Raw genomic sequence first — 23,683 nt, 5'->3', positions numbered from 1 at the left:
GCCAGGGCCGAGGGGCATGTCACCTCCCCATCCATGGTCCCCAAAGCTGGGAGGTCACTGGGAGGGTGGGTTGCAGCAGCTGGATTTGGGCCCAAATGGCCAGCCACCAGTGAGGGTGAGGAAGGGGACTGTAGTCATAGCGGGGGTGCTGGCTGGGATTCAAAATAGCAGATTCCTGTCCCTAGTCTAGAGCCTTACAGATGGGCTGGGGAGGCCAAACTTGGGACAAGAAGCACCAGCAGAGGCATCTGTAAGAGCCCGGGGGACAGTCCCTTGGGGGGGACAAGAGGCCTCATAGCCTGTGGAGTTGGCCTGGAGTGTTGACATCCTGCTCCCACCCTCACTACTGTCTGACCCTGGGCAAGGGACCCCACTTCGCTGAACCTCCAGTTTCTCATCAGAAAATGAGGCATGGAAATAATGCTACTGACCCTGTGGGGATATAGGATCGAGGGGCTTGGGGAGACTCCATGCATGTGCCGTGTACAATGCCTGGCACACAGTAGATTCTGAGAAAGGGCTGCCAATAGCATGATGCCCTGCAGTGGAGCCTTGGATGGCCGGGTACCCATGGAGGGGCTTCTGCAGGCCACTGCAGGGATCATTTCTGTGACCCCAGACGCTGACGTGGACCTTCAGCCCTTTGGAGGAGACCAAGTACCTGTTCCAAGTGGGCATGTGGGTCTGGGAAGCTGGCCTGTCGCCAAATGCCAACCCCGCTGCCACCACCCACTACATGCTCCGGCTGGTGGGCGTGGGGCTCACCAGCAGCCTCTCAGTGAGTGGGAGGGCTCTGGCAGGAGGGGGCTGGGGGAGGGGCCCGGACATGTGGGAGGGAAGGCCCCAGGGAACCTCACCTCAAGAGGGCAGGGGATAGGAGCCCTCTGCCCTGGACACCCCAAACTTGCTCTTCCTTGAGGGATGCTCTGAAAATGGGGCTGGGAGGGTGGGGCTGTGGGCCTAGAGGAGCCCCCACTCGTGGCTGGCTGACTGTGGCCTCCAGGCAAAGGAAAAGCAGCTGGCCTTTGGGAATGTGCTGGTGAACAGCAAGCAGTCCAGGTTCCTTGTCCTCCTGAATGATGGCAACTGCACCCTCTATTACCGCCTCTACCTGGAGCAGGGCAGCCCTGAGGCCGTTGACAACCACCCACTCGGTACTTGGGCCTGAGCTGGGACTGGGGCCAGGGGAGGTGAGAGGAGGTACTGGTTAAGATCAGTTAACCTGCTGGGCACATTGGCATGTGACTGTAGTCCCAGCTGTTCAAGAAGCTGAGATGGGAGTATTGCTTGAGCCCAGGAGTTCCATGCTACAGTGCACTATGATCACAACTGTGAAGAGCCACTGCCCTCTAGCCTGGGCAACATAGCGAGACCCCACCTCTGAGCCTCAGCTTCCTCATCGGTTAAAAGGGGCCACAGGAGGCGCCTACCTCACAGGGCTGCTAGGTGGGGAAAAGTGCTTAGCAGGTGCCAGTGACACAAAGTTGGGTGTGGTCCCTCTGACCCAGGCTGGGAGGAGGGGCTCCAGTCCCTGTTTCCAGCCTCAGGGCCTGCTGTCCTCCCCTGGTGCCCAGGGGAGGGTATCTGCAAAGGAGCAGGAGGAGAGGCTGGGCCTCCTCTACCCACTGACCCACCGGTATCATCCCTGAGCAGCTCTGCAGCTGGACCGAACAGAGGGGAGCATGCCACCCCGGTCCCAGGACACCATCTGCCTGACTGCCTGTCCCAAGCACCAGTCCCAGTACTCCTGGACCATCAGCTACTCTCTCCTTTCCCACAGAGGTACCTAGACCGCCTAGCATAGAGAGTCAGGGCCAGGGAAGTGCAGGATGAAAGGGGAGGGCTGTGTGAGGCAGTGGATGCCAAGCGTCAGGCAGAGCTGGCAGGGTGAGTGGGGTGTGCTGGAGTGTGCCTTTGGCGTCTGGCATAAATGCCACACACCAGATGTGTCTGTCCAGATGAGTGTCCATATGTGCGTATGCCCAATGCAGTTAGGAGCTGTGCTGACTTACTGTGGAATCTTAGCTCCCAAGCCTCCCTGGACGTCATCTTCCTTCTCTGTAAAATGGAGTTCTTACTAGCCTGCCCTAGGCAGGTTGGAAGGAGTCTAGGGCAGCATAGAAAGGAAATTAAGAGTGTGGACTGGGGCCAGAGGCTCTGGACCTGGATCCTGGCTCCAGCACTTGTAATCTTAACGAGTTGCTTCACCTCCCTGTGCTCAGTTTCAATGTCTCAAATGGGGATAATAAGCTGGGCATGGTGGCTCACACCTGTAATCCCAGCACTTTGGGAAGCCCAGGTGGGAGGATTGGTTGAGGCCAGGAGTTCGAGACCAGCCTGGGCAACATAGCAAGACCCCATCTCTACAAAAATAAAAGTATTAGCTGGGTGTGGTAGCATGCACCTGTAGTCCTAGCTACTTGGGAGGCTGAGGCAGGAGGATTGCTTGAGCCCAGGAGGTAAAGGTTGCAGTGAGTAAGCTGTGATTGTGCCACTGCTCTCCAGCCTGGCAACACAGTGAGACCCTATCTCAAAAATGAAATGAAATGAAATAAATAAATAAAAATGGGGATAATAATGTCACACAGGCCAGAAAAGGGAAGCGAAGTCACAATACCTGCCACCACTTGCATGAACTTTGAAAACATTAAGCTAAGTGAAAGAAGCCAGTCACAAAAAGCCACATATTGAATAATTTCATTTATATGAAATGTCCAGAATAGATAGAGGGAGACAGAAAGTAGATTAGCAGTTGCCTGGGGAGGGTGAATGGGGAGGGATGGCTAATTGGTACTAGGCTTCTTTTTGGGATGACAAAAATTTTCTAAAATTAGATAGTGGTGATGGTTGCACAACTCTGTGAATATACAAAACAAACAAACAAACAAAAACACTGAATCATATGTGTTAAAAGGGTAAGTTACCCAGTATATAATGATGTCTAAATAAAGCTGTTATTAAACAAAATAGTTTGAAAACAAATCACGGCGCACATTAAGTGCAGGCATGTGTATAAGGCACCGAGGACAATGCCCAGTACCCAGAAAGTGTCAGACAAGGGCTGGCTGTTGTTGGAAATGCCCTAGAGCCCAAGAGGGGTCCACTGCTCCTGATGAGGGTCCTGCCAACTGCCCAGGACTCCTGCCCCTTTGGCCTGCATGCCCCCTCCAGGGAGGGTGGGAGGCAAGCCCACTTCTCTCTTCCTCACCCCTCTCCCCAGATAACAAGGCTGGGGAGAAGCAGGAGCTGTGTTGTGTCTCCCTGGTGGCCGTGTACCCCTTGCTTTCCATCCTGGATGTCAGCTCCATGGGCAGTGCCGAGGGTATCACCCGGAAGCACCTGTGGCGCCTCTTCTCTCTGGACCTACTTAACAGTTACTTGGAGCGTGACCCCACCCCCTGTGAGCTCACCTACAAGGTGCCCACCCGGCACAGGTGAGCTGAGCCTGGGGTGCGGGTGGGGGCTGGGGGCAGGGCCTATCTAGGGTTGTTCATGGAACTTTCTGCCCAGACCCCCAGAACAAGGAAGCTGTTTCCCATCTCTTTGAGGGAAGAGCTCTCCAGTTCTTGCCCATCCCTGGAGGGGCCCAGGGAAGGGAGGAATTGGCTTGAGGTCTGAAGAGCCAGCCCATCCTTGTCCCTGAGTCCCAGATTCTCCAGTTCCCACCTGGAGGGAGGGGAGAGCCCAAGCCAGCCATCCCTGGGAGGGCCCTGCTCTGGCCCCATCCCCATCTCTGAGCTCCTTTCTCTGTTCCACACAGCATGAGCCAGATCCCCCGCATCCTCACCCCTTTAAGGCTTGACTTCAATTTCGGGGCCGCACCATTCAAGGCCCCACCTTCCGTGGTATTCCTGGCCCTGAAGAACAACGGAGTGGTGCCCCTGGACTGGTATGGTTTGAAGGGGGCCACTGGGGGGCCTGGGAGACAAGTGCCTAGAGGCTGAAGGAGAACAAGAGCTGCACTCTCTTGCCAGTGGTGGCCTGGCTGCTTGCTGTCAGTGAAGAGTGGGTCCCTCACTGACGGCTGTGGAGGCCAGGGTGTGACTGGGGTTGCCAGCAGGACCTGGGACCTGTCACCAGCTGAGACGTGGTGATAGGCTCAGAAGTGGTGGGACTGCCCTGATGGAGCCTGGGCATAGTGGCCTTAATAGCGTAACAAATGAGACGCATTTGCTGGGTATCTGCTGCACACCAGGACCTGCGCTTTACAAGCCTCTTCTCCTCCAGTCCTGTGGGAAACTCCTCTTCTCTAGACTCTTTCATAGACAGAGAGGCTGAGGGTCAGCAAGGTTAAGGACTCAGCAAAGACCATTCAGCCGTGAATGGACAGAGCCAGGTTCAAAGCTGGATTTGTCCGGTCCAGAGCCCTTGCCTACCCCAGTTAGTCAGCAAGAAGGCTGAGTTGCTTCTACATAGTATGCACTGGCTCGGTGCTGGGGCCCACCTGACACAGCCCCAGCTTCGTGCAGGCTGGGCCTGAATGGGAGCAAGTTGAGGGTCTCTGATGGGGAAGGACAGAGATCTGCTGCCGGGGACAGAGCTGCCCCTGAGGGTCCTGTCTGAGGGGCTTTTCTCCCCCAGGGGCTCAGAACTCGTGCCCAGCAAACATCCTGCTTCCGTGCCTGGACTTTTCCTCCCTCCACCATGTGCCTTGGTTTCCTAGTAAACTCCCTTTTGATGACTTCCAACTTTGCTTGGCTAAAGAGAGGTGAAAAAAAAAGTGTCTCCATCTGGGTCAGACTTGGGAGACAGATCCAGGGGTCTGGCCAGGGCGTGGCAGTGAGTGGGGGAGAATGAAAATATGTAGGTGGGGCTTCTGTGATCAGGAACTCGCTGGCCTGAGCAGAGAGAGCCTTGGGGAATGTGGGGTGAAAGGGGTGGGGTCTGCATCATCGGGGGGGCACTAGCGGCCCCTCACTCTCTGACTGTCCCCTTTCTCCTCCATGGTGGAGGAAGATGGGGAAACTGGCTCTTTAGGGGGCTCCTGTCTGAGAAGGGCCAGAACTGTGAGTAACTGAGGGCTCCCAGCCCTGAATGACTGGGAAGCTTGGCACAGCTGCCAGCCTGGTGGGGAAGGCCAGGGACTGCCTTGAGCTCCAGACCTGCCATTCACTGGGCTCTTTGAATGGGCCCGGAGCCAGGCCCTACAGGGCTCCAGGGAGAGGGGTGGGGGCAGAAAAAGCAATGTTGGCCTGTGTCCTGGAGGGGACCGCACGCCGGTGTTTGTGTAGGAGCAACCAACTCACGCTCTTTGTGGAGAGGGTCCAGGCTGCTGGAAACAGAGGCGGGGGAAACCCAGGCAGCATGCCCAGCCAGCGGGGCCCATCCATCAGGAGATCATCTGAGGAGCAGGAAGGCAGTCCGTGCCTCTTCCAGGATTCTAAGTAGATTGACTCTCCTATGCTTTTTGTGTTGTTGTATTTCCTTTCAATTTCTTAGAAGGCTATTTCTGAAAATTCTAGTCCGTCTCTTCTGAGCTCATAAAGAACAGATGGAGAGTTTTATTCCTGCCAAGGCCTGTCAGAGAGAGCCAGGAGGCAGCAGCAGGCAGGAACCCCACGTGGGAGGGGGAGCTCCAGGGGAAGCAGGGAACCATGCAGCCGCCCCACTCCCTCCACACCTTCTCCCCTTCGCGCCTCTGCTTTATCTGGCCCTGGCCTTTGTAGGGTCTTGCATTTAAGGGGAGATTCTTTTCAGATGTCAAATATGCTGGTTAACGGCATTTGTTCACTCATGCAGTCTTTAATTCATTGGCCACACCTTTACTGCGAGCTTCCTAGATGCAGGCTCTGGGCTGGTCTTCAGGATAGAAATGGGGATGGGCCTAGTCCCTTCCTTCCAGGTGCGGCAGACTAGCCTCCTGTTGCAGGCTCATATGCGCTGTGAAGGAGGTGCAGCATTTCAGAAGGGCTTCCTACGGAAAGCTACAACTAAGCTAGACCTACAGCCTGGCGCAAAAGGCAGAAAGGCTGTGAAGCGCCTTCCAGACAGAGGGCCTGGTGTGTACAATGCGTGGCTGGAGCAGCGAGTGGGAGAGAGTGGAGAGTCTCAAATGAGACTGGGGAGGCAGGCAGGGGCCAGGATGTGCAGGGCCTTGGAATCCTCCTTCAGAGAGTTTGGACTTCTTCCTGAGGACATCGTGGGATGGGCATCGGGAAGTTAGGAGCAAAGACAGGATCAGCTTTCAAGACCTGTCACACTGGAGGAGAATGGATTAGCAGCTTGAGGCAAGGGGACAGGTTGGGAGGCTGTTGTGGTCCTCCAGATAGAGGGATGCAAGATGGCGTAGAAGCCCACACTAGAGGGCTGGAAGGGAAAGGGGTTGGAATTATTTAGGAGGGAGGCTGGGCCAGGCACGGTGGCTCATGCCTGTAATCCCAGCACTTTGGGTGGCCAAGGTGGGAAGATCACTTGAGGTCGGGAGTTTGAGACCAGCCTGGCCAACATGGTGAAACTCTGTTTCTACTAAAAATACAAAAATTAGCCAGATGTGCTGGTGCACACCTGTAATCCCAGCTACTCAGGAGGCTGAGGCAGGAGAACTGCTGAAACCTGAGAGGTGGAGGTTGCAGTGAGCCGAGATCACACCACTGCACTCTAGCCTGGGTGACAGAGTGAGACTGTCTCAAAAAAAAAAAAAAAAAAAAAAGAATGGACCAGGGCAGAAGGCAGTGAGGACAAAGGAGAGGCTGAAATATTAAAGGACTCCAAACTAGCAAGGTTTCCAATTTTACCACTGCTCAATATCCCCAGTAAAATGACAACAGTGGTTTACTCACTTGTAACAAGGCAGACAACATAGGAGCTATGGGAAAAAAGTAAGAAGCTCCGCAGTCCCCTCTCCAAGACCAGCTGCTAGGGTGATGCGGATTCGGAATGTGCCTTTCACACTCAGCATTTGCACAACACACAGACATGCACACATTTACAGAGTGGTTCTCTTTCTTATTTTTACAGTCATAGCCCAATACTATACCTGTTACTTTCAGGAATAGTGATGCTTTCATTCAGCATTATATCAGTAACATCTCCTTTAGATCAATACATATATCTAACGCATTCTTTTAAATAGCTGTATAATATGCCATAATATGGGTGGACTTTAAATCGTTAAATCACTCCTTTATTGGAAACTCTAATTGTTCCCAGCTGCTTTTTTTTCACGACCACTACAAAGAAAGTGGTGATAGGCATCCGTGTATATATGTGCATGCACACATATGTGCTTTTGTTCCTACGAATTGGTTTCCCAAACAGAGACTTCTGGGTCAAAGGGCATATGCTGCTAAAATTCCATCCAAGAGGCTGAGCAGTTCCCTCTCCATCCACCTGTGTTTGAGTCTGTTCTTTCTAAACTTACCAGTGTTGAATGTTACTATTCTTCATGCTTCAGATGTGAAAAAATTTAAGACTGGTTCCTTCTGAGGGTTTGGACTTAGGCCTCCCTGACTCTTACTGAGGCTTCCAGGTGCATGTTGCACGCTTTCTCTCAGGTGTGCATTACATGCTTTGTTTCAGGTGCGTGTTGCGTGTTTTCTCTCAGGTGTATGTTGTGAGCTTTTTCTCTCAGATGTGCGTTGTGTGCTTTCTCTCAGGTGTGTGTTGCATGCCTTCTTTCAGGTGTGTGTTGTGCACTTCCTCTCAGGTGTGTGTTGCGCGCATTCTCCTCGGGTGTGTGTTGTGCTCATTCTCCTCAAGTGTGTGTTGTGTGCTTTCTCTCAGGTGTGTTGTGCCCATTCTCCTCAGGTGTGTGTTGTGCGCTTTCTCTCAGGTGTGCGTTGCATGCATTCTCCTCAGGTGTGTGTTGTGCACTTCCTCTCAGGTGTGTGTTGCGCGCATTCTCCTCGGGTGTGTGTTGTGCTCATTCTCCTCAAGTGTGTGTTGTGTGCTTTCTCTCAGGTGTGTTGTGCCCATTCTCCTCAGGTGTGTGTTGTGCGCTTTCTCTCAGGTGTGCGTTGCATGCATTCTCCTCAGGTGTGTGTTGTGCGCTTTCTCTCAGGTGTGTGTTGTGCACATTCTCCTCAGGTGTGTGTTGTGCACATTCTCCTCAGGTGTGTGTTGCGCACGTCCTCTCAGGTGTGCGGTGTGCGCTTCTGCTCAGATGTGTGTTGCGTGCTTTCTCTCAGATGTGTGTTGTGTACTTTCTCTCAGATGTGTGTTGCGTGCTTTCTCTCAGATGTGTGTTGCGTACTTTCTCTCAGGTGTGCATTGAGTGCTTTCTCTCAGGTGTGCATTGTGCGCTTCCTCTCAGGTGTGTGTTGTGCACATTCTTGTCACTTGTGTGCTGTGCACTTTCTCTCAGGTGTGTGTTGCGTGCTTTCTCTCAGATATGTGCTGCGTGCTCTCAGGTGTATATTGCATGCATTCTCCTCAGGTGTGTGTTGCGCATTTCCTCTCAGGTGTGTGTTGCATGCTTTCTCTCAGGTGTATATTGCACGCATTCTCCTCAGGTGTGTGTTGCACACATTCTCCTCAGGTGTGTGTTGTGCACATTCTCCTCAGGTGTGTGTTGCACGCTTTCTCTCAGGTGTGTGTTGTGCACTTCCTCTCAGGTGTGCATTGCATGCTTCCTCTCAGGTGTGCATTGCATGCTTCCTCTCAGGTGTGTGTTGCATGTGTTCTCCTCAGGCGTGTGTTGTGCGCATTCTCCTCAAGTGTGTGTTGTGCACTTTCTCTCAGGTGTGTGTTGTGCGCATTCTCCTCAGGTGTGTGTTGTGCACTTTCTCTCAGGTGTGCATTGTGCGCTTTCTCTCAAGTGTGTGTTGTGCACATCCTCCTCAGGTGTGCGTTGTGCACGTCCTCTCAGGTGTGCGGTGTGCGCTTCTGCTCAGATGTGTGTTGCGTGCTTTCTCTCAGATGAGTGTTGCGTACTTTCTCTCAGGTGTGTGTTGTGCGCATTCTTGTCACTTGTGTGCTGTGCACTTTCTCTCAGGTGTGTGTTGCGCACTTCCTCTCAGGTGTGTGTTGTGTGCTTTCTCTCAGGTGTATATTGCACGCATTCTCCTCAGGTGTGTGTTGCACACATTCTCCTCAGGTGTGTGTTGCGCGCATTCTCCTCAGGTGTGTGTTGCACGCATTCTCCTCAGGTGTGTGTTGCACGCATTCTCCTCAGGTGTGTGTTGCGCGCTTTCTCTCAGGTATGTGTTGCGCACTTCCTCTCAGGTGTGTGTTGCACGCATTCTCCTCAGGTGTGTGTTGCACGCATTCTCCTCAGGTATGTGTTGCGCACTTTCTCTCAGGTGTGTGTTGCGCACTTCCTCTCAGGTGTGTGTTGTGTGCTTTCTCTCAGGTGTATATTGCACGCATTCTCCTCAGGCGTGTGTTTTGCACATTCTCCTCAGGCATGTGTTGTGCACATTCTCCTCAGGTGTGTGTTGCGCACATTCTCCTCAGGCGTGTGTTGTGCACATCCTCCTAGGTGTGTGTTGCGTGCATTCTCCTCAAGTGTGTGTGGCGTGCTCTCTCAGGTGTGTGTTGTGTGCATTCTCCTCAGGTGTGTGTTGCATGCTTTCTCTCAGGTGTGTGTTGCGCGCTTCTTCTCAGGTGTGTGTTGCGCACATTCTCCTCAGGTGTGTGTGTGCACATTCTCCTCAGGGGTGCATTGCGCGCTTCCTCTCAGGTGTGCGTTGCACGCTTCCGCTCAGGTGTGTGTTGCGCTTCCTCTCAGGTGTGCGTTGTGTGCTTTCTCTCAGGTGTGCATTGCGCACTTTCTCTCAGGTGTGTGTTGTGCACTTTCTTTTCGTTTTCTGGATGCTCCCTGTCGTATCCTCCACCCGGTTTGTAGCTGAAACCAGTTCTGTACCATCTCCAAGAGTGAAATGGGTTCTCCTTTCAGATTGTGACCTCAGGACCCCTTTGTCACTAGTTTTGTCAGCTACTTAAGGTGCATTATCTACTTTACTGCAGTCCTAGGCATGTCAGGGACATTAACTCTGTGCACAGACTTGCTTCTGTTTCAAGAGTGCCAGCCCTCCTGGGGCATCTGTTCTCCACCCTGTGCCCAAGTTGACCTGGACACCCCACTCCCTGGGCCTGCTAGTTGGTGGTGCCAGCCTTCCTAGGTGTCCCAAATGGCCCTTTCCCAAGAGCTTTGTCACAGAAGGGTTCATGGCCAGCTCAAAGTGGCCCCCATATTCAAGCAACACCTTGACTCCTGGCACCCACAGTGGGAGCCCCACTCTTCACTTCTTGAGTTGCCATGGCCCTGTGTCTGTTCCTGGGTTTTGGGGCCATTATTAAATGAGAATCCACAACAGCCACATTTGCTCAGACACACATGGGACAGTTTGCCAAATGGAGCATGAAGTGTGGGAGTCATGGAAGAAGCCTCCACCTGCCCGTCGGGGTCTCAGAGCCCCTGCCTCTCTGTTCTGCCTGACCAGTTCTTTGTATGGCTTTGCATCCGTCTCCCAGGGCCTTCCTCTTTCCAAGTGACCAGCGGATTGACGTGGAGCTCTGGGCAGAGCAAGCAGAGTTGAATTCCACTGAGCTCCACCAGATGCGCGTGCAGGACAATTGCATCTTCTCCATCAGCCCCAAGGCTGGGAGCCTGAGTCCTGGGCAGGAGCAGATGGTGGAGTTAAAATACAGGTGTTCCCCACCTCCCAAGTCCCTTGCACTTCCAGTCATAGAGACCCCTACCCCTGGCCTTTCATTGTGTGACTCCAGGGCACCCCAAATGGCCATTCCCTGGGAGGACCAGCTTCTCACCTGCAGGGGAGGTCTAGTTTCCTTCTTGCCCCATCCCAACTCAAGGGCGAGTTGCTCCCAGGGGCTGGCCAGCTCAAAGCCACAGAAATGTCATGTCCATTTGCTCTCTTTCTTGTACCAGGGCTCCAGAACTCACTCCCAGACTTTTCTTTCTAGCCACCTGTTCATCGGTACTGATCACCTCCCAGTGCTCTTCAAGGTGTCCCATGGCCGGGAGATCCTGGTGAGGCCCCAGAACCCTGGCCCTGCCCTGGTTTCAGGCTGGAGGACGGGGCTGGCTGGACAGGAGCAGGGAGCTGTGTTCTCCTGGGGAGCTGGGGTCCAAATCTCCGCTGGCTGTGTCAGTTCCTCCTGGGGAACTTTTATTTCCAGCTAAATTTCATAGGTGTGACAGTGAAGCCGGAGCAGAAGTATGTGCACTTCACCTCTACTACCCACCAGTTCATTCCTGTTCCCATTGGTGACACACTACCCCCACGGCAGGTCAGTGTTCCACGTTGTCCTGTTGACCAAGAAGGCCTAGGTGTTGGTCTCTAGGTATGAGTGTCAGCCCTTGAAAGAGTAACAAAGACATGGCTGTCTGGAAGCACTTGAGGGGCTGGGCCAGCAGGTTGAACCCCCAGACTGGGCAACTGGGAGAGACTTGAGGGGAGAGGCTGCAGTGTCCTCGTGCCTGGTGCTAAGCCCTTTGCCAGGTCCAGTTCCAATTAAAAGATGAGGATTTTTTTTTCCTTTAGCAAAATGTTCTTCAAACTTCTTTGACCATGAACCATACTAATATATTTGATGTTATATATGCTTATACCCCAGTATATATGTAAACATACAACCAAAGTGGAAGTATCACAAATTGATAATTATACTACTACATGCAAAGTATACTGATATTTTCTTTTTTATTCTATTCTGTCCAGTTTTTAAAATGCTGGACATGACCCACAACATTGATTTAGATGTGCTCACCAGTAGGGCTTAGCCATAGTGTGAAAATCACTGCTCCAAAAAGGATGTCCTTCTGGAATGTGAAGAACTTGGGAACGTTTAGACCTTTCTTTCTTTACTGATTGACGGCAATACAGTTTCCTTGCTCTGGAAATGTACATTGGTCATCTCCAAGAGGGGGACATAATATTTTCCCAAACATTTCACAGCTGTGCAATTTCTAATCATTTAGAAGCCCAAGTGTTTCTGAGCAGGGGCCTCCAGCCATTCAGCCTAGAGGCCAAGGAATGGGCTTCCTGGATCTAGAGGGGAGTTTCCTATCCCCAACTCTGTTCACTTCTGTGGACACCCACTAACCCTCTGGCTTCCCAGCAGGAGCTGTGACAGTGAAGCTGGTTTGAGCTACTGGGAATATGTAGTGCCATTTGCTAAAAGGAGATAAACTGGGAGCAGGAATAGGCTTTAGAATGAAGAGTTTGGTTCTGGCCAAGTTTGAGATGCTAATGAGACAACCAAGAGGGCTTGTCAGGTAGAAGGTGGACACCAAGTGTCTTAGTCCATTCTGGCTGCTAAAACAAGTTACCATAGATTGGGTGGCTTATAAAGACCAGAAAATTTATTATAATTTATTGTAATTTAATTTATTATAATTTATCGTAATTAAAAAGGCTGGGAAGCCCAAGATCAAGGCATGGGCAGGTCTAGTGTCTGGTGGGGGCCCACTTCCTGGTTCGGTGGCTTCTTGCTGTGTCCTCACATGGTGGAGGGGGCAAACGAGCTTCCACAGGCCTCTTTTATAAGGGCACTAATTCCACTCATGAGGGCTCTGCCCCTGTGGCTGAATCATCTCCTGATCATCTCTTAATACTACTCTATGGAGGATTAGGTTTCAACATATGGATTTTGTGGGGACACAAGCATTCAACCCATAGTACCAGGTCTGGAGCTCAAAGGGTGGTCCAGGCTACAGAAATAGAGTCAGCACGTTCAGGAGTGAGTGCTCAGAAAGGGGAAAAGGGGCCAGGACTGAATCCAGATGGACTCTATTCTCTCTGGCTTCAATTTTCTCATCTCTAAAAGGAAGGATTGGACCAGAAGATATCTGGTTTCTTCTAGGACATTCTATGATTCTCAACCTTTGGAGTTGGTCTTTGGTCCTTCAGACCTTTCCGCCCCCTTACTTGCCTTTAAGCAGAACTCCCTCGGCCAGGCGCAGTGGCTCATCCTGTAATCCCAGCAGTGTGGGAGGCAGAGGTGGGAGGATTGCTTGAGGCCACGAGTTCAAGACCAGCCTAACCAACATAGTGAGACCCCATCTCTAAAAAAAATATATTTTTTTGAAGCAGCTGTGTGTGGTGGTGCACGCCTGTGGTCCTAACTACTTGGCAGGCTGAGGTAGAAAGATTGCTTGAGCCCAGGAGGTCGAGGCGGCAGTGAGCCATGATTATGCCACTGCATTCCAGCCTGGGTGACAAAGTGAGACCTTGTCTCAAAACAAAAACAAAAACAAAAACAAACAAACAAACAAAACTTGATGAAGTTAAATTGAAGACAAATAAAATAAGCTGCTCCTTTACAAATAAGATTACAGATTATCCTAAAATGTCACCAGCTGAACATACAGTTAAATACTTCTTGGGTAATCAAGCCACACGAGAAATCAGAGATCTTTAGAGGAGCTCACAGACTCAAAGGGTGACATCATGGAGATCAGCCTGTGCTCCCACAGTGGGCACAGGCTTTCTGGTTTGCAGTCCTGAACTGATGTGGCAATTTTCCTATTCCTGCCCCCTGCAGATTTATGAGCTGTATAATGGTAGCTCAGTGCCTGTGACATATGAGGTCCAGACCGATGTCCTGTCACAGGTTCAGGAAAAAAATTTTGATCACCCCATCTTCTGCTGCCTCAACCCCAAAGGGGAGATCCAGCCAGGTACCACTGCACGGGTCTTGTGGATCTTCTCACCTATCGAGGCCAAGACCTACATGGTGGGCAGCAGCCTGGATGATGTGGGAGGTGGGGTGGTGCTGGCTTCCTCAGCAGGCCTCCCTCTGACCAGTCCCTACTCCAACCCTCCTAACTCCCCAGGTGGACGTGCCCATACACATCCTGGGATGGAACTCGGCCCTCATCCACTTCCAGGGAGTGGGCTACGACCCCCATATGATGGGGGACACAGCCCCATTCCACAACATCTCCTCGTGGGACAACAGTTCCATACACTCTAGGCTGGTGGTGCCTGGACAGGTGGGGAAAGGGGAACTGGGAAGGCCTGAGGCCTTGGGGAAGAGCCTCAGAGCCCAGGATGGCCAGGACAGAACAATGGGGAGGCTGGGAGGGACATGAGATGTAGTTGAGGAAGGACAGAGTCTGAGATGAGGCCTTGGAACTCACCCTCCTCCAGATTCAGGAGGTGGCACCGGCTCCATGAGAGGCCTACCCTGCCACCTAGTGCCCACAGGTGTTTCTGCTCAAGCCGCTCCACCTGCCACAGGGCCCTGCATCCCACCCTCTTATCTGGGATGAGGATGTTAAAAGATGGCACAGGAGTGGGGGTGTTGAACAGTGTCAAGAGGGCCAGGCCCAGTGGTCTTGATTTTCTGACCTCGTGATCTGCCCGCCTTGGCCACCTAAAGTGCTGGGCTTACAGGCATGAGCCACCGCACCTGGCCAGTTCTTATTTCTTTACCTCTACTCTCCACCCACAGAATGTCTTCCTGTCCCAGTCCCATATTTCCCTGGGAAACATCCCTGTGCAGAGCAAGTGCAGCCGCCTGCTCTTCCTCAACAACATCTCCAAGAACGAGGAAATTGCCTTCTCCTGGCAGCCAAGTCCTCTAGATTTTGGGGAGGTGAGAGTCCCCTGAGCCCTTGAACCTCCATCAGAACTCTGGACACATGCAATCCCACCTGACCCCATCCCATACAACCCCATCCCATACCACCCCACTCCATCCCATCCCATCCCACCCCACTCCATCCCACCTCATCCCACCCCACTCCATCCCACCTCATCCCACCCCACTCCATCCCATCCCATCCCATCCCACTCCACTCCATCCCACTCCATCCCACCCCACCCCACTCCACTCCATCCCACCTCATCCCACCCCACACCATCCCATCCCATCCTATCCCACCCCACTCCATCCCACCCCACCCCACTCCATCCCACCTCATCTCACACCGCACCATCCCATCCCATCCCAACCCATCCCACCCCACTCCATCCTAGTACATCCCACCTCATCCCATCCCATCCCATCCCACCCCATCCCATCCCACTCCATCCCACCCAACTCCATCTCATCCCATCCCATTCCATCTTGTCCCATCCCATCCCATCCCATCTTGTCCCATCTCATCTTACCCTGTCCCATCTCATCCCATCCTATTCCATGCCATCCTATCCAATTGCAACCCTGTGAATCTCCAGAGACTCCTTCCCCAAATCAACAGGTGTCCGTGAGTCCCATGATAGGGGTGGTGGCTCCTGAAGAGACGGTCCCATTTGTGGTGACCTTGAGGGCCTCTGTGCATGCCAGCTTCTACAGTGTAGACCTGATTTGCAAGGTAGGAACCAGCCCCAGGGGTAAGGTGGGATGGAGGCATGGCTTCCAATGCTGGGGTGGGGTGAGATGGACTGTGAGATCCCCAGACCCCAGCAAAAGGCGGAAGTCAGCCCTTGGAAGGGAGAGGGCCTACAGCAAAGGCCCAGGGCAAGCTCCAGACCTTGGCCTTCTCTTTCTCTGTCCTGGGCCATAGCTGTACCCACAGCAGCTCATGAGGCAGTATCACGAGGAGCTGCAGGAGTGGAAGGATGAGAAGGTGCGGCAGGAAGTGGAGTTTACCATCACCGACAGGAAAGTGAAGGTGAGAAGGGCTGAGTAGATCTCAAACACCCAGATCTTTCTGACTGGCCTTACCAGAGGGGGCAGAGGTAGTGGGCCAAGGTGGCCTTCCAGGCCAAACCAGCCAGCCTTCCCTAAGAGATTAGATTCCATTCACTAGACTCAGCTTAGCATCTCCACAGCCATCCGGAGAGGCTCTCTGGATAGAGAAGGCTGGCTGTCCATTCCCTGCCTCATGTAGCCAGCATTTAATGAGTGGCTACTGTGTGCTGCACGCTGGGGATTCAGGGGAGACAAGCAGAGCTCACCTTCTTCTTTTTTTTCTTTTGAGACAGAGTCTCACTCTGTCACCCAGGCTAGGGTGCAGTGGCTCACTGCAACCTCCACCTCCCAGGTTCAAGCAATTTTCCTGCCTCAGCCTCCCGAGTAGCTGGGACTACAGGCGCCCACCACTAGAAACTAATTTTTGTATTTTTAATAGAGATAGGGTTTCACCATGTTGGCCAGGCTGGTCTCGAACTCCTGACCTTAGGTGATCTGATCACCTCGGCCTCCCAAAGTGCTGAGATTACAGGCATGAGCCACTGTGTCCAGCCTAGAGTTCACCTTCTGATGGAAGACACTGTGGCTTCAAGGGCAGGCTCTGGAAACAGATTGCCCAGGTTTCATTCCTGGAGTTAATGATTTCTAGCTTTGTGATCTCAGCCAACCTATGTAATGTCTCAGTACCTTCAGCTGTAAGAAGTAGGGGTGGGTACTATTACATCTGGGATTTGCTTCAATATAATCCAGAGGTGGGGCACAGCTTGGACCAGACTGGCTATGAGGTGCTAGTTATTGAAGCTGGGCAATGGGCAATGGAGAGTTCTTTGTAGCATCCCCTCCACTTTTGTATACATTTGAAATTTTCCATATTAAAAAGGTTAAAGATAAAAGCCTAGGCTGGATATGGTGGCTCACACCTGTAATCTCAGCACTTTGGGAGGCCAAAGCAGGTAGATCACTTGAGGTCAGGAGTTCGAGACCAGGCTGACCAACATGGTGAAACCCTGTCTCTACTAAAAATACAAAAATTAGCTGGCAGTGGTGGCAGTTTCCTGTAATCCCAGCTGTTTGGGAGGCTGAGGCACAAGAATCACTTGAATCCGGGAGGCGGAGGTTGCAGTGAGCAGAGATCATACCACTGCACTCCAGCCTGGGAGACAGAGTGAGACTCTGTCTCAAAAAAAAAAGATAAAAGTCTAAAAATATTTTTTAATGTGAGTGAGATATCTGGTTTGTAACATTGTTGTGAGGATTAAATAAGTTAATACCAGTAAAGTGCCTAGAACAGTGCCTGGCACCCAGGAAGTGCTCACTGAATGGGAGCTATTAGTATGTATTTTGGGAGGGGGAGGGTCCGACAATAAACACGAGACAGCACTTTGTCTTGGTTCCTCCCCTAATTTCACAGCCTTTCTTGAATGACTTCTTTCAAGAATGACCTCTTTCAAGAATGACCTCTGGTATTCTTGCTCCTCGGTCACCTTGGTGTCTGCCACACTGAACCCACAGGGAGTCACTGCTCCCCTCTGAAGCTGTGGCCCCACTGTGGATACGAATTACTTCCTAAGGCCAGGCGCCGTGGCTCATACCTGTAATCCTAGTGCTTTGGGTGGCCAAGGCATGAGGATTGCTTGAGCCTAGGAGATCAAGACCAGCCTTGGACAACATAGTGAGACCCTGCATCTACAGAAATACATTTTTAAAAATTAGCTGGTGTGGTGGCTCACAACTGTAGTCCCAGCTACTTGGGAGGCTGAGTTGGGAGAATCTCTTGAATGCAGGAGTTCGAGGCTGCAGTGAGCTATGATGGGGCCACTGAACTCCAACCTGGGTGACAGAGTGAGACCCTGTCTTTAAAAAAAAAAAAAAAAAAAAAAAAGAAAAAAACAACTCTCCTTGGGGGCATGAGAGAAGGAATTTCTGAATTAAATCTTAATGAGGGAGACTGATTTCTCATCTCACCGAACCACAGAGCTCCAGGGCACCAGGGCAAGCACCCTTGGAGCTGCCCACCTACATTTGATGGCATTCACTTCACTCAAGAAACCGGAATTTCCTGGTCTACAGGCAGCACTTCTCTAGGGAAGGTTCTAGAGGAAAATGTGACAGGGAATTGGGCAGGACCAAGAGGGCAGCGAGAGGATCAAAGTGGGGGAGTCTCTTTAGGCCTCTCACATCTTCTTTTTTTTTTTTTTTTTCTGAGACAGAGTCTCGTTGTGTTGCCCAGGCTGGAGTGCAGTGGCGCCATCTTGGCTCACTGCAGCCTCCGCCTCCCAGGTTCAAGCGATTCTCCAGCCTCAGCCTCCTGAGTAGCTGAGACTACGGGCACGTGCCACTGCATCTGGCTAATTTTTGTATTTTTAGTAGAGACGGGCTTTCTCCATGTTGGCCAGGCGGGTCTGGAACTTCTGACCTCAGGTGATCCGACCGCCTTGGCCTCCCAAAGTGCTGGAATTACAGGCATGAGGCACTGCCTCCGGCTGGGCCTCTTGCATCTTAAGCAAGGATCTCTCTTCTTCCACAGAAGAGAACATGCTGCACAGCCTGTGAACCTGTGAGGAAGTACAAGGTGAGGCAGCGAGCCCCAGACCCATCTTCTCGGAACAACTTGGGAGGGTCCTTGCTTTCTCCCAGAGAGACCTCCGACCCCTGGACCAGCCTCCCAGAAAGGAGGGATGAAAGTGCCAATGAGTGGGGCCACACGCTTATGTGATGGGGAACTAGGTCAAGGACCCCATTGGTGATGTGGGTACAGTGCCCAAAACCTTGTCATCCATGTCCCTCCCTTCCCAAAGACGCTGCCTCCCATCAAGAACCAGCAGTCTGTCAGCCGGCCCGCCAGCTGGAAACTGCAGACCCCAAAGGAGGAGATGTCCTGGCCCTGCCCCCAGCCACCCTCTCCAGGCATGCTCTGCCTGGGCCTTACCGCCCGAGCCCATGCCACCGACTATTTTCTGGCTAACTTCTTCTCAGAGTTTCCCTGCCACTTTTTGCACCGGTAAGCTCATGGAAAGGCAGCAGTCACCTTCCTCTTCTCTCTGTCTCCTCTTCCACTCCAGAGCAGGGGCTGCCCAGACCCAACCCATGGTGAGGGGTGGAGCATGGGCAGTGGCAGTGGGACTCACTGAGTGCCTCTGGGCCCAGGATGCCCCATTACCACTTAGGCCCTTTTGAAAGGGGGACGAAACAGCCAGAGCCCCCCTGGAGAACACACCTAGGCACCCCCTGCCCCTCTTTGTTCCTTCTTTTTCCAACTGGGAGTCTCTCTAGCTCCTGTGCTACTCTGAGGGTTTGAGCTTGGTTCTCTGAGCCCAGTAGCACTACATTTGGATTAAGGCTGGGAGTGCCTCAAACTCATCTGTGTCCTCATCACTGGGCAGCTACCACCACAGCTTGTGCCCCCAACCCCAGCATGGTGGCTTGCCCAGGCCACTCAGAATGTCATGGCTGCCACAGGGAGCTGCCAAAGAGGAAGGCCCCCAGGGAAGAGTCAGAGACTTCCGAGGGAAAATCCCCTAACAAGTGGGGCCCTGTCTCCAAGCAGAAGAAGCAGCTCCTGGTTGACATTCTCACCACCATCATCAGGTACCAGCTTACACCCTGGGCCCTCACTGCCACTTTCTCATCCCTTCAGCACATTCAGCCAGAGCCCCTTACATTCCAGCATTCTTCCTTTCTTGAGAAATAGAACTTGGTGGGGCACGGAGGTTCTTGCCTGTAATTCCAACACTTTGGGAGGCAGAAGTGGGAGGATGGCTTGAGCCCAAGAGTTTGAGACCAGCCTGGGCAACATAGCAAGACCCCATCTCTACAAAAAATACAAAAATTAGCTGGACATGGTGGTGCATGCCTGTAGTCCCAGCTACTTGGGAGGCTGAGGTGCAAGGATAGCTTGAGACCATTAATTAGCTTGATTAACTGGGATGTTGAGGCTGCAGTGAGCCATGATCACACCACTCTACTCCAGCCTGGGAGACAGCAAGACCTTGTCTCAAAAAAAGAAAAGAAAAGAAAAACAAAGAAAGAAAGAAAGAAAGAGAGAAAGAAAAGAGAGAGAGAAAGAAAGAGAGAAAGAGAGGAGAGAAAGAGAAAGAGAAAAAATGAAAGAGAGAGAGAAGAAAAAAAGAAACAGAACTTCTTTGCAAGATCCTGCCACTGTCCCCCCGACCCACCCACCTCAGGACAGTGGGGCTCTGATGGAGCTGGCTGGAGGGATTCTCAGGTCTGTGTCCTGAGTTCTGCCCCTTTCCAGGGTTGGCAGATGAGTCTGGAGCCAGTTCACTGTCTCCCCAGGGTTCCTGCCCAGTATGTGTGTGAATCTGACCTGCCCTGCCTCCACCATACTATGCTTGCTTCTAAAAGTTCATGAGGCTCAAAGATGTCTTCCTTGAAAGAAGGGACAGGAGGAACAACTGACCGAGGGCTCCCCTCTCCCCACCTAGCAGCCCCTTTCCCACCTAGCACCTAGCTCTTAAGCCAGGCCTCCCCAGGGGCTTCAGGGCCCCTCAGCAAGGGCCTTCTCCTTCTCCTTGCCACCTAGGGGCCTGCTGGAAGACAAGAACTTCCATGAGGCTGTGGACCAAAGCCTGGTGGAGCAGGTGCCGTACTTCTGCCAGTTCTGGAATGAGCCGTCAGCTAAGTTCAGGGACCAGAAAAACAGCCTGTACTTAATGCCAATCCTGCCTCTACCCTCCAGCAGCTGGGAGGATGGGAAGGGCAAGCAGCCGAAGGAAGACAGACCAGAGCACGATCCAGGGTTGGGGAAGAAAGAAGAAGGGGAGGAGGAGGAGAAGGGTGAAGAGGAAGAAGAGGAGTTGGAGGAGGAAGAGGAGGAAGAAGAGGAGACAGAAGAGGAGGAGGATTTGGGCAAGGAAGAGATAGAGAAGGAGGAGGAGAGGGATGAGAAGGAGGAGAAAGTGAGCTGGGCAGGGATGAGGCCCACACCACAGCCTGAGTCCCAGGAGTCCATTCGATGGCAGTGGCAACAGCAGCTGAAAGTCATGGTGAAGGAGGAGCAAGAACAGGACGAGAAGGAGGCCATCAGAAGGTGAGCAGCCAGGCCCCAGTGAGGATGGGAGGAGGCGAAGTGCAGAAGGCTCCTAGGAGGCAATGGGATGCCAAGGACAGCCGCTGCCTGTATGCACATTTCATCCTCACTCAGTGCTTAGTGAGGTCATGTTGGTAGCTTAAGGCCTCTGCGGGAGTATCAGCTGAGCACCAACACTGAACTTCATTCCTTTTTCTCTGAGAACTGGTTGTTGACATTTACCAAGGCATGACTACCAGGAGAATTGTTATAGTCTGCAAAGTCTTGTAAATGGGCTTCTAGAGCCAGAAAAGGACCACCTGTCTTGCAGGTGGGACTTCCCACTGGGGCTGCCCTACAGATGATTTATGTCCTTGTAGGGATTCCCTAGGCCCCACCCAGTCCCTTCTGCGCCCTCTCATCACTTCCCTACCTTTCTCCAAACTTGACCCTGAGATGCCTACTACATTGCCTGGGTTTGAATCCCACCCCTTAAACCAGCAGCATATTTGGCAACTTGGAATCTTTTAGCCACACTTGGAACGTCTGTAACATTGAAACAAGGATGGCCCATACTGTAGTGGATGAAGGGAGTCGAATGGGAATCTCTGTAGAGCTCGCGGCACACTGTACCGCACGGACAGGCGAGCGAGGAGGCGCGCGGTCACTGCGGCCACGCTCATGCTAGCCCCCGCCCCGTCGCAGGCTCCCGGCCTTCACCAACCTGCAGGAGGCGCTGCTGGAGAACATGATCCAGAACATCCTGGTGGAAGCGAGCCGCGGGGAGGTGGTGCTCACCTCGCGGCCACGCGTCATCGCCCTGCCACCGCTCTGTGTGCCCAGGTAGGGGCGCCGGGGCCAGCGGCCGTGCAGACCGCGCCGGAGGGGCGAGGGGGGCAGGCAGGCTCTTCCCTAAGCCTTGTCCCCACCCCTACTTGGGACTTTTTGTCTTCCAGGATTCTGACCCCGGACACGCTGCTGCCGACGCAGCAAGCAGAGGTACTCCACCCGGTGATGCCACTTCCTACCGACCTTCTGTAGATGCCCGCGCCCAGCCTCTCCGACATGCCGCCTTAGGTCATGCCTGGCCCCCTCTCCGCCACCCCGCCAGTAAAAGCATCTAGTCTTTTTTCTATATCTACCTTGACTTTATTTCCCCGACGAGGGGGAAACGTGCGCGCACGCTTTGAGAGGGAAGGATGGCAGGGAGCAGCCTGGGCTGACTGCAGAGGTGCGGCGGGAACTTAGGGCCCGGGAGGTTGCACTCGCCGCCCGCACTGCAGCTGGACTGAGACCTTGCCGCTAGCTGCCGGCCGCTGGACCGGGTCTGGCCAGTGGAGGGCGCTCCCGGCGGGGCCTGGCTGGCCTTTGCCCCAGCGTAGCTTGGTGCACAGTAACTGAGTGCCAGGCCTGGCCAGCGAAGCAGGTGTCCACAGGGCAGGGCCACCCCTCGCGTTTCCGCGCCGCGCCTGCTCTGAGGCTCGGCACCCCCAGGGCCAACCCCTTAGCATTTGGCGAGCTCCAAGAGCCCAAGAGGCTGGGGAGGAAGGAGAACAGAGGCACGCCGCGGAGGGCCAGGAATTAGGCTGGGGCGGGTCGAGGTCACCACTGGATTTCGGGCCACAGACCCTGCTAAGCGACTCCCACTGTGAATCAGTCCTCGGACGAGGATGGATACCCACCTCTCGGTTCCTCCTAACCCCCGCCTGGGAGCTTCTGTCCTCTGCTTCTCGGCTCCTCCCTCCCAGAGGCAGGTGGGTGGAAAAGTGACATCTGGTGTTGTTCCAGAGGCGCCCAGGTCCCCAGCACCCTCCCCTCCGCCCCCGCCACCAAGGCCTCGGAGAAGCTCCGGTCTCAGAGCCGGAGCGGGGGAGGGACGGGGGGGCTCCGCCTCCATGAGTCAATATTTGCCCCGAGCAAACGGGCGCCTGGACAGGTGTGAGTGTGTGTGTCTGGGGGCGGGGACTGAACAGGCAGTATAAGAGCATACTGAGCCCGGGCTCCGGGACAAGCTCCAAGGCGTGGGCTGGGGACGAAGCCAAGCTAGGCTGGGCCGGGCAGAGGGGCCAGGAAAGCCAAGCGGAGGATGGCTGGGAAGGGAGGGGCGGGCCAGGTGCGCACCTGCGGTGGCCGCCGCGGCCGCCGACGTGTCAGCCGCAGATGCGCTCAGGTGAGGGCGGAGGCTAGCGGGGCGCTGTGCAGCACTGCGCTCGCGGAAGACCAGGACCAGGAGATCACCGAGGGCGACCGCCAGGCCCCGGGCCCTCCGCTCCCGCCCCGCGACGAGCCCCTCGCACAAACCGGACCTGAGCGTTTTGTTCGTTCGGCTCGCGTGAGGCAGGGGCGGCCTCTCAGCACCAGCCCGGGGGCCCGGCCTGATCGCCACGCAGGCACCTGCCGCCGCCACCGCCACCGCCATCGCCACCATACGGGTGGGAGAGGCTGTGCGCCGCTCAAGTGGAGATCCGGCTCCCATCCGGCCCCACCCGCCCTGCCTTGCCCTGCCCGCAGCTTCTGGGCTGCCAGGCTCCATTCTGCGTCGTAATACGGGCTGAGCCGGCTCCAGCGGGTGGCGAAGGGGGCCGTGGCCCAGAACAGAAACCCTTCTGGAGGTGGAAACCCGGATTCTAGTCCGCCTCTGTCCCCGCGACTTCTGTGGCCTTGGGCAAGTCATTTCCCGGCCTCTTGGTTTTCCCATTTGCTCAGTGAACGATTGGTCTGGCCTCCCGCAAGGGCTAGGGCTTCCCCAGCCTCCTGTCCAAGTTCTTGGGCTCCTGGCCATGCTGGGGAAGATGGAGGCCCTCACGGAGTTGGAGCCAAGGCTGATGCGTGGAAAATCTGGGCGGGGGAAGCTGAGGGCCTTCATGGAACCTCAAATCCACTCCTAGGATCTCTTTGGTGCTGCTGACATCCTGAGATGTCACTCCCTGACACCTCCTTGGTCCCTCTTTCAGTCTAACCACGTCTGTGACAGTCAGACTGACTGAAAAGGACAAGCCCCCAGGCACAGCCGTTCACCACCTTCCTCAAACCTCAGAATCCCACGTCCTCACTTCCATCAGCTGGGGTGGGGTAGGTAGGCAGCCCTCAGCTCAGGCAGAGGCAGCC

The 23,683-nt window shown here is 53.8% G+C and overlaps 2 protein-coding genes and 1 non-coding gene across 3 annotated transcripts in view; all 3 read left to right on the top strand.

Moving 5' to 3' along the window:
• CFAP65 (cilia and flagella associated protein 65) overlaps positions 1–21,712 on the top strand; it is a 38,466-nt gene extending 16,754 nt beyond the window's left edge. Inside the window, exons 15-33 of the mRNA XM_028831128.2 lie at positions 620–778; positions 1,004–1,154; positions 1,654–1,782; positions 3,221–3,434; positions 3,761–3,889; positions 10,414–10,590; positions 10,867–10,933; positions 11,083–11,193; positions 13,450–13,641; positions 13,742–13,900; positions 14,362–14,505; positions 15,113–15,226; positions 15,419–15,526; positions 18,074–18,118; positions 18,345–18,547; positions 19,006–19,134; positions 20,090–20,596; positions 21,281–21,418; positions 21,532–21,712. Coding sequence (XP_028686961.2) covers positions 620–778; positions 1,004–1,154; positions 1,654–1,782; positions 3,221–3,434; positions 3,761–3,889; positions 10,414–10,590; positions 10,867–10,933; positions 11,083–11,193; positions 13,450–13,641; positions 13,742–13,900; positions 14,362–14,505; positions 15,113–15,226; positions 15,419–15,526; positions 18,074–18,118; positions 18,345–18,547; positions 19,006–19,134; positions 20,090–20,596; positions 21,281–21,418; positions 21,532–21,616 — 2,961 coding nt within the window. The 3' untranslated portion in view covers positions 21,617–21,712. The remainder of the gene's footprint in view (positions 1–619; positions 779–1,003; positions 1,155–1,653; positions 1,783–3,220; positions 3,435–3,760; positions 3,890–10,413; positions 10,591–10,866; positions 10,934–11,082; positions 11,194–13,449; positions 13,642–13,741; positions 13,901–14,361; positions 14,506–15,112; positions 15,227–15,418; positions 15,527–18,073; positions 18,119–18,344; positions 18,548–19,005; positions 19,135–20,089; positions 20,597–21,280; positions 21,419–21,531) is intronic.
• LOC144333495 (uncharacterized) lies at positions 21,708–23,250 on the top strand. Its single transcript, XM_077957667.1, has one exon. The coding sequence runs from the start codon at positions 22,662–22,664 to the stop codon at positions 23,118–23,120; it is 459 nt and encodes a 152-aa protein (XP_077813793.1). The 5' UTR covers positions 21,708–22,661; the 3' UTR covers positions 23,121–23,250.
• On the top strand, positions 22,851–22,914 carry MIR375 (microRNA mir-375). The gene has a single exon (NR_032498.1). It is a non-coding gene; the product is annotated as a microRNA mir-375 (primary transcript).
• Positions 23,251–23,683: the final 433 nt, after the last annotated feature.

Source organism: Macaca mulatta, chromosome 12, assembly GCF_049350105.2.
Source record: "Macaca mulatta isolate MMU2019108-1 chromosome 12, T2T-MMU8v2.0, whole genome shotgun sequence".
Classification (NCBI taxonomy): Eukaryota; Metazoa; Chordata; class Mammalia; order Primates; family Cercopithecidae; genus Macaca; species Macaca mulatta.
Note: the sequence above shows the minus strand (reverse complement) of the source record. Positions and strands in the feature narration are given on the sequence as shown.